Source organism: Leiobunum rupestre, chromosome 3, assembly GCF_980474605.1.
Source record: "Leiobunum rupestre chromosome 3, qqLeiRupe1.1.hap1, whole genome shotgun sequence".
Lineage (NCBI taxonomy): Eukaryota > Metazoa > Arthropoda > Arachnida > Opiliones > Sclerosomatidae > Leiobunum > Leiobunum rupestre.
This window is the reverse complement of record NC_143386.1, coordinates 3,605,390-3,615,081: the sequence shown is the minus strand read 5'-3', so window position 1 is coordinate 3,615,081 and position 9,692 is coordinate 3,605,390. Positions and strand designations below refer to the sequence as shown.

The following is a 9,692-nucleotide window of genomic DNA, read 5'->3' as shown; positions in this document are numbered from 1 at the left end:
TGTGGCACTTTCTTATCGAAACCGTGTACGGTCAGAAGTAATAAATAAGTGTGGCACTTTCTTATCGAAACCGTGTGTGGTCAGAAGAAATAAGTGTAATACTTTCTTATCGAAGTCGTTTATGTCTGGCACGAAATAATATTTTCGCCTTCTTGGCGAACTTGTATAGTTTGTAAAGTTGGTTCACAGATTTGGTCTCATTCGATAGCACTCTTTGACGCGCACGCAGTGCCGTTAATTTCCGCCCCCTCCGAACAACCCCCTTAAAGGAAAAGTGACCGAAAAAACAATTTGGTCTCATAGAACAATAAAAGTAAAAGATTGGAATCGTCTACGCTCGCGTCTACTTGAAAGAGTTAGACCAAACAATCCAAAGCAGTCGAACTTAGGGCGTGTTGCAAAAGTCTGCTTTGCTAGAATCAAAAATGTTAAATTTAATGGGCTAGCACTTTGGCTTAGGGCTTTGGCAACAGGCCCTTAAGCTGAAAAGTATGCGACCAAGGGGACAGAATCTCCGTCTTGCCATATTCTTAGTACATAAATACATTCTTTCAATAATATGATTTATGCAGTTGTTAATAATCCATATTAAATATCTGCTCTAAGAAAATACTAATTTAATCACCGAGATAATATAAAATCACATGGCCTGAACAACTTTTGTATGGGTTGGCCCACCCGGGTATCCTGAAGGTGGGCGGTGGCCACTCTTTAACATAGGATGATAAATTATATATCAAACGATAGGAAATCACATGGGCTCAACAGCTTTTAAATTGGTTTGCCCACCCAGGTATCCTGAGGGTGTGCGGTGGCCACTCTTTAACTTAGGATGGCAATTTATATATCAAACGATAAGAAATCACGTAGCCTCAAAAGTTTTTGTATTAGTTTGCCTACCTGTGTCTACTAAGAGTGTATGGGTTTGCCCACTCGAATACACTGATGTGAAACTAATATTACGGCCTGGGCCGCTTGTTCTATATGCCGCTGTTAGCAAGAAGACACATAATTTCAAGAAAATTTCCGTGGTTCAAGCTTTCGTCGCCTAGTCGGCTTAAAGTTTCATTTGACGAACTCCTCGATACGCTAAATTTCGACGACAAATTAGTTTAACAACATCAAAAACCTTTTCCAAGACGTGTACTTTTTCTTAACTTGGGATCTTTTGGCTGAAACTAGGTTTGGTTTGGAATAATGGCTGACGCTATTGTATTGTCATTAGCCGCGACAATGTAGCTTTTAGCAGCTGAATTGTCGTTTTCGCTGTTTTCGTGTTTTTTAATAGTAACGTAGATGTGACGGAAATTAGTGCAACCATTTTAAAAGCTGGTGTCTTTGTTTGAAAATGTCACACATATACTGCAATAAAAAGCTTGAACTTTAGTATCAATAACATGGAATTGATAGCCTCTTTATGTGTATCTTTTTTTTCTTCAACTGTTTTGAAGTATAAACGTTCCGTTTTGAATCCTTTATCCCTAACAAACGATTTAGGTAGAACTGGATGTTCTTTAATAAATGCAAGTATTTTTAAGGAAGTGCACATTTGATATTATTGAAAAACGCTTCGTAAACGATACCGTGCATCGGTATCGCGATGGATACCATGAACTTCGTTATCATCGCTATGTTTCGAATCTCTATCATCTCCAACATCAAGCCTTGACGCAATTTTTTCAATAGATATTTCTGAAAGGATTTTGATAGGTAGAGACTTACTTATGTTGAGAGTATCTGTTCTTTCAGTGTTTGACGTAGCAGAATGACTAGACTCACATGGTTTGCCAGTGCTCATTAAACCGTTATTTGTCATTAATGACACAGCGGTATCGAACATTTTACTGAAAAATATTTACCGAAAAATATCTTTATGATACTTTGTACAATTAATCAAGTTGGCAAGCCAAAATATACCTCTCCTCGGAAGAATTGTCCCTAGTGGTATTAATCTCTCGAAATAACCCTTAAAGATATATCTCCCAATCGAATAGAAAAATATATTAAAAACCCAATCGATCAAGCTTCAGAGACAAAATAACGAATAGAAAAATTTAATAAAAACCCAATCGATCAAGCTCCAGAGGCAAAATAACGAATATAAAAATATATAGTTATAACCCAATCGATCAGGCTTCAAAACCAAAATATGCAATAGAAAAATAAATAATAAGCCAATCGATCAGACTTTAAAACCAAAATATGCAATAGAAAAATAAATAATAATAAGCCAATCGATCAGACTTCAAAACCAAAATATGCAATAGAAAAATAAATAATAATAAGCCAATCAATCAGACTTCAGAACCAAAATATGCAGTAGAAACATATATAATAATAAGCCAATCAATCAAGCTTCAAAACCTAAATATGCAATAGACAAATATTTAATAATAACACAATCGATCAGGCTTCACAAACAAAAAATGCAATAGAAAAATATTTAATAATAACACAATCGTTCAGGCTTCACAGCCAAAAAAGGCAAAAGAAAAATATATAATAAACCCAATCGATCAGGCTTCAGAGCCAGAATAACAAATGGAAAAATATATAATAATAACCCAATCGATCAGGCTTCAGAGCCAGAATAACAAATAGAAAAATATATAATAATAATCCAATAGATCGGGCTTCAGAGAATCAATCCAAACACCAACACCAATAGAAAAATTAATAGCAAAAATCCAAACACCTTACCTTTGACAAAGAACAGAAAAGGCACTTAACTGAATTTTAAATATTAAACGCCAAACCAACACCACCGCTATAATACAACAGTATCACAAATTTTAAGTCGATAAGAATACGCATTAATAAATTACGAACTTTCGAGCCAGTTATAATCAAACTGCGGAGCTTGAAAATACGACGTATACACGTTGAAGGTTCCATCAAAAATTATCCTTTCCGAAAACGTAAATGTTCTCAAAACATTAATAGACAAAAAATAAGTGACAAAAAGGTTCCTCTAAAAAAATTAACCATTTCGCGGAAGAAGTAAATAATTTTAAAAGAATAAAAGATAAAACAAATATACAACAGCAAAAATAAAACGTCAAATAATAGAAGAAAAAATCTTTAAAAAAAAAGATTAGGCCTTCAAAATTTCATTCGTAAAAAAATTCAAGACTTTAATACCTATTGTGCTTACGATAAGTGTCTTATTTGCAGTATAGCTGTAGAAAGATTATACCAAACCTTGTTTATTAACTTCGAATTAGCTTAAACTCTCTTTAAACTTTGTATAGTAACTAGCATAACCTTAACTGTATTTCTTTAAAATTTGTTAAAATTAGAACGTGAAAGTAGAACGCGTATTCGAGACTTAGTTATGATTTGAAATTTACCGCGAGCTGTCTCTCTTGAATTTTGCTTCATAAAAAGCTTATCTTTTAAAAGTTGTCGTTAACCCTATTTTTCTGTTATGGAATTCTATGGCGAAGCCTAACTACTCTTTACTTAGATTCTAGTTTTTCAGTCGGCTAGAATTCACGCAAAGTAAACGCTCTCCCAATCTCTAATCTCCAATACCTTTCGTTTCGGCACATTTTGGTTGCCGAAACCTGGGAAAACGAATCGCTTTATTCGAATAAAATCTCGATAAAATCATGGCTAATGATGAAGATGCAACTTCTGCCGCACCTGAAGCTCTGGCAAAGTCAATAAGAAGACGCGGTATTCTTCGCACCGCCATCACCAATCTTCTATCGAGCATCGATGGTCACCTGAGGGAAGATCCGCCGGATATTCATACACTGACCAACGATAACCGCCTGCTAGACGCTAAAGAGAAGGCTCTTAATGGACTGAATGATGATATCGTCCTGGAGACGGACATGATGTATTCAATGACGAAATACGGAGACCCAATAGTCTTAGCTCGAGGAGATTTAAGTAGTCTACTTAAAAAGCTTACTGATAAGAGACCGAAATCACCCGTGATTATCTCGCCAAATCTAACATCGACAGCTTCTTTGCAATCAAATCTACCGTTGACTTATCTTTCGGTAACTTCACCGAGTTCCAGCGCTTCTAGTACCTCAGTCACGGTCACATCTGGACATTCGGTATTTACGACAGCATCTCAGCTTTCTGGACAATCTGGATTAACGTCGACCACTCTTCCTGGTCAACCGATCACGTCGGTCGTCACGCCGTTTCCGCCTTCGGGAAACTCACTTACGACACCGAACGTCACTTTCTTCGGACCACCCTCACACTCTCCGACTATGCTTCCTCAGTTTTCATCCCACCCGATTCAACTGCCACAGTCTACAACGAATCTAGTCACCACGCCTCCTGTGTTTGTGCGACTAACGAAACTTGAAATGCAACGTTTCAACGGCAATCCGGAACAGTGGCAAGCCTTTTGGACACAATTTAACACCGCAGTCCACAGTCACGCGATCGACAAATCAGTTAAGTTTAGTTACCTTTTATCTTATTTGGAAGGCGAAGCCGTTGTGTCTATAGCGGGATTGCCTCCGATAGCTGAAAACTACGACGCTGCTCTATCCATTATAGAAGAACGTTTTGGTAACCTTGGTATGATTGCCGAGAAACATATGGACATTTTAACAAGTCTAACTCCTGTTAAAAAAGGTTACGAAATTGACGCGCTTAAAAAGCTTTATACTACTTGTGAAATTCAAATTCGAAGCCTCCAATCTTTGGGGGTTGTTAGTGACTCTTACGGGATATTGCTTTGCCACGTTTTAAAAGGTCTTATACCTGTTGAATTAAAAATTGAGTTTAACCGAAGGCACGACCACATGTCTTACAAAATAGATGATCTTCTAACTTTTCTGCGCAAAGAAATAAATTGTCGTGAGAGAGCTTATGGTTCTCATGCTAATAATCGCTATTCAGAGCGCAAAAATGGGTCTGATAAATCTAATCTCAGCTCACGTAACGGAAATCGTAACCGAGAAAATTTCAATTCGACCGCATCAGAGTTGAACATCGCAGCCTCGGGATCAAGCCAGCAACAGCAAAATTACGTAAATACCTGTTTTTACTGCGGCCAAACTACGCACAAAACCTCCGAGTGTGACAAGTTAACATTAGCCGAAAAACGAAATATCGTCAAAACTAAACAACGATGTTATATCTGCTTAAGAAAACATTACACTAAAGACCGCGATTCAAAATATAAAAACTGTCGAAAATGCGATAAGAAGCATCACCCGTCTCTTTGCGAAAAGCACGAATCTAAAGAAAAGGTGGAAGAGCCTGAAGACGGTATGAATCCGAAAGAAACATACAACAATCAACTGACAGTAGCGTCTAAAGACAAACCAAATGCGATGATCTTGCTACAGACTGCCAAGGCTTGGGCCCTAAACGTCAGTACTGGTGAAAATGTGAGGGTCCGTTGTCTCCTAGATAGTGGAGGTTAGGCATCTTTCATCAATCAAGACGTTTCTCGCAAACTAAATCTTCCGGTCGTTTCCGAAGAGAGACTCAATACTCTTCCGTTCGAAGGTACAGAGCCAAAGCGTACCACTCGAAGAAAAGTCGAAGTCGAACTTCGTAATCTTCGAGATCCGGAAAAGCGCGTGACCGTCGAACTCTTCGAGTCCCCGAGAATCAGCGGTGCGGTTTTCGCCGTTCCTAGCTCGAATATCGTTTCCGAGGTGTCTAAGCTCGGCCTTGATATGGCAGACATGCCATCTGAACATGGAGGTAAAAACCTCTCTTCTTCTATCGACCTCTTAATCGGATCAGACCTGTACTGCGACGTAGTGTTGGGAGAATCCGCACCCAAACGACTTACCTCATCTCTAGTGGCTCTAAACACTATCTTTGGATGGGCCGTTAACGGACCTGAAGTCGTCACTGGAAAATTTATTGGTATGAATACCATCGCGATCATGAAAGTGGCTGTAACGTCTAAAGAGGAAGAATCTGAAAGTATTTCCACAGCTGCGCGCATTCTGGGAACAGGAGTCTTTGGGCATTACGGATAATGAATCCAAACCTTCCTCCTCTAGCAAAACCCTCGAGAATTTCAAAAATAACGTTTCATTCAGCGACGGCCGCTACCAAGTTACGCTTCCCTGGAAGCCCAACAAGAAGAATCTCAGAGGCAACTATGAAATTGCTAAGAAAAGAACTGTCAACCTTTTGACGAAACTTAGAACAAATCCTATACTTTTCTCTGAATACAACAATGTCATGCTTGAACAGCTCAAATCTGAAGTAATCGAAGAAGTGCCTGTAGCTGAAGCTACTGTTGGTCCTATATACTATCTTCCTCACCGAGCTGGCTCACATGTCATCGGAGTTCCCAGCCTCAATGACTGCTTAGAGGTGGGACCAACTGTAAATCCAAATCTTCTGGATGTTGTAATCCGGTTTCGGGAGAAAAAAATCGCCTTCACGGGAGATATAGAGAAGGCCTTTCTACAAATATCTCTCAAACCCGAAGACCGAGATTCTGTAAGGTTTCTGTGGATAGACATTCTCAACCCTGATGTCAATGGAGAACTGAAAACTTACCGCATAACTCGTGTTGCCTTTGGCGTTTCATCCAGCCCCTTTTTGCTGGGAGCTACTCTGCGTCATCATATCGAGAAGTACCAGAAAAATGAACCGGTAACCTGCGAAGCATTATACCGTGGACTCTACGTAGACGATCTAATCGGAGGAGCTGATACTCCGCAAGAAGCCTATGAAATTTCAACAAAGGCAACAGAAATGCTAGCAGATGCCTCTATGAATTTACGTAAATTCAAGACTAACTCTAAGGAGCTGCGGGAACTCTGGAACCGGTCTTCATCTGTAAGAGAAAACTTAACAAACTCGAGCAACCTCAAAGTGTTGGGGCTGTCCTGGAACACTGAGACGGATAAACTGCTATTCGACTTAGAGCCTCTATTGGAATTTTTATCTAATCGCCAAAATTCGAAACGTTGGGTTTTAAAAGCTGTCGCTCGCATCCACGACCCGCTCGGGTTACTTGCGCCCTATACGATTCGAGGAAAATTTCTATACCAGCAACTTTGGAAGCCTAAGCTGTCATGGGACGAAGAAATTCCAGTTAATCTAGCCAACCAGTTTTCACAATGGTGTTCGGAACTCCGAGAACTAAGAAAAATCGCTGTCCCGAGGTTCTACTTTGAAGAATCAAAAGCTAACCAGTGCCTTTCTACTGAGCTACACATCTTTGTCGATGCCAGTGAGAAAGGATACGCCGCTGCCGCGTACTTGCGCTACGTAACTGAACAAGGAGCAGTCGGTACCACACTTGTGGCCTGTAAAACTAGAGTTTCTCCTGTAGAAAAAAAAACAGACGCTCCCTCGCTTGGAGTTAATGGGTGCCGTATTATTAACCCGTCTTTTGAAACATCTGAGAAACGCATTCTCTATAGAAATCTCTCAAATACAACTATGGTCCGATTCAACCATTACTCTGGATTGGATTCAAGATAAATCCACAAAATGGAGACCCTTTATCTCCAACATGGTTCAGGAGATACTCTCTCATACCAACCCAACTCAGTGGAATCATTGCAACGGGAAAGAAAATCCTGCGGATCTGCCCACTAGAGGTCGCTCTGTCGCTGATCTCGCCACTAATTCCTTATGGTGGCATGGACCTTATTTCCTGAGGAAAATTGAAAATCACAAACCAGAAACTGTTCGGAACCACCTCAGCAATGAAGAAAACCCTGAGCTCCAACACGAACTCAAAGCCGAGTTCAAACAAACATTCCAAGGACTATGCGCTTATAAAAGTCAACCGGCTCCTATTCTAGACTTGAAAAGGTTCAACTCTCTTAACAAAGTATACTGAATAACTGCTTTCGCAATTCGTTTCAAGCACAATTGCACGTCTAAATCTGAAGAGAGAAAAATCGAGTCCATTACCTGTGAAGAGCTTGGAAATGCAGAAAAATATTGGGTAAAACAAGGCCAAAATGAAAGTTTTTTACCCGAAATTCTCAGTCTTCAGGAAAACAAATCTATTAGCAATGAATCTAAAATAAAACTCTTGAAACCATTTATTGATGACGATGGTATATTATGTGTTGGTGGTCGCATCACTTCTTCCGATTTGACCTACCGACAACTTCACCCGTGGATACTTCCGTCTTCCCATCGGCTTTCCGTTCTAATCGCTATGAATATACACCAACGAATACTACACGCTGGTGTAAACGATACTCTCGTCGAAGTGAGAGAGCGATACTGGGTGATTCGTGGTCGACAAATGATCAAACACGTCATCTCGCGCTGCACCATTTGCAAACGCTTTCGAGCCGTTCCATCAGCCACCGAGATGGCTCCTTTACCTTCTTTTCGAACCACTCCTGCCAAACCCTTCACCATGTGCGGGTTGGACTTCGCAGGGCCACTCTATACCAAAAAACCGGACACGTGCTACATTGCACTTTTCACTTGCGCCGTAACCCGGGCGGTTTATCTCGAGGTGGTCTCCGACATGTCAGCGGAGAAATTCCTGCTCGCTTTTCGTCGCTTTATTGCTCGTCGGGGAATTCCCAGTCGGATTTTCTCGGACAACGCAAAGTCTTTTAAACGAGCTGACGCCGACCTGAAAGCCCTATTCAAGAACCTGAAGTGCCCAGAAGTACTCGAATACTTCGGCAGTCATCACATTTCTTGGAACTACATCGTTGAACGCGCCCCCTGGTGGGGTGGTTTCTGGGAGCGGTTAGTTCGCTCTGTCAAGGAATGTCTGCGCAGAGTACTAGGACAATCCCACCTTACGTTTGAGGAAATAACTACGCTGATTGCTGAAGCTGTAATCAATTCAAGGCCGATTACCTATGTATACCAAGATGTTGGAGAACCTATTCCCCTAACTCCGGCTCACGCTCTCGTTGGTGGTAGATTACCCTCCTTGCCTTCTAGAACTTTTCCTAGAGACTTAACTGCGAATCCCACACGCAAACAGTTAGAAAAACGAGAAAGACATCGCCAACGAACGATGGACAATTTCTGGAGTAGCTGGAAGAAAAGTTACTTATTGGAGTTACGCTCCGCTCATTTTCGCACGAAATCAATACCCACCTCGGACCTAAAAAAAGGCGATGTTGTCCTAATTGCGGAACCAAAGCTTCCACGACTATGTTGGAAAATGTCAGTAATTGAAGAACTTTTTCTGGGTCGGTCGTGCCTTCTAAGACTCTCTAACGGTACTCTCATAAAGAGACCAATTTCTTTGTTGTATAACCTTGAATTAACAGATGATTGTAATGGCTAATTTCATGTTTTTTTTGAACGATGTTCAAGGAGGGGAGCTTGTGTAGAAAGATTATACCAAACCTTGTTTATTAACTTCGAATTAGCTTAAACTCTCTTTAAACTTTGTATAGTAACTAGCAGAACCTTGACTGTATTTCTTTAGAATTTGTTAAAATTAGAACGTGAAAGTAGAACGCACGTATACGAGACTTAGTTATGATTTGAAATTTACCGCGAGCGGTCTCTCTTGAATTTTGCTTAATAAAAAGATTATCTTTTAAAAGTTGTCGTTAACCCTATTTTTCTGTTATGGAATTCTATGGCGAAGCCTAACTACTCTTTACTTAGATTCTAGTTTTTCAGTCGGCTAGAATTCACGCAAAGTAAACGCTCTCCCAATCTCTAATCTCCAATACCTTTCGTTTCGGCACAATAGCTTAGGAGTTATCGTTGGTTCTGTGGTAGAGCGCTCGATTACC

The 9,692-nt window shown here is 40.2% G+C and overlaps 1 protein-coding gene across 1 annotated transcript; it reads left to right on the top strand.

Annotated features, from left to right (window-relative positions):
* Window positions 1-5,660: 5,660 nt before the first annotated feature.
* Window positions 5,661-9,232, top strand: LOC149949122 (uncharacterized). Its single transcript, XM_090169359.1, has 5 exons — window positions 5,661-5,888; window positions 5,950-7,327; window positions 7,377-7,773; window positions 7,829-7,909; window positions 7,954-9,232. Exons 1-5 carry the CDS (start codon window positions 5,661-5,663, stop codon window positions 9,230-9,232), a joined length of 3,363 nt encoding a protein of 1,120 aa, XP_090025485.1.
* The last annotated feature ends 460 nt before the right edge of the window (window positions 9,233-9,692 follow it).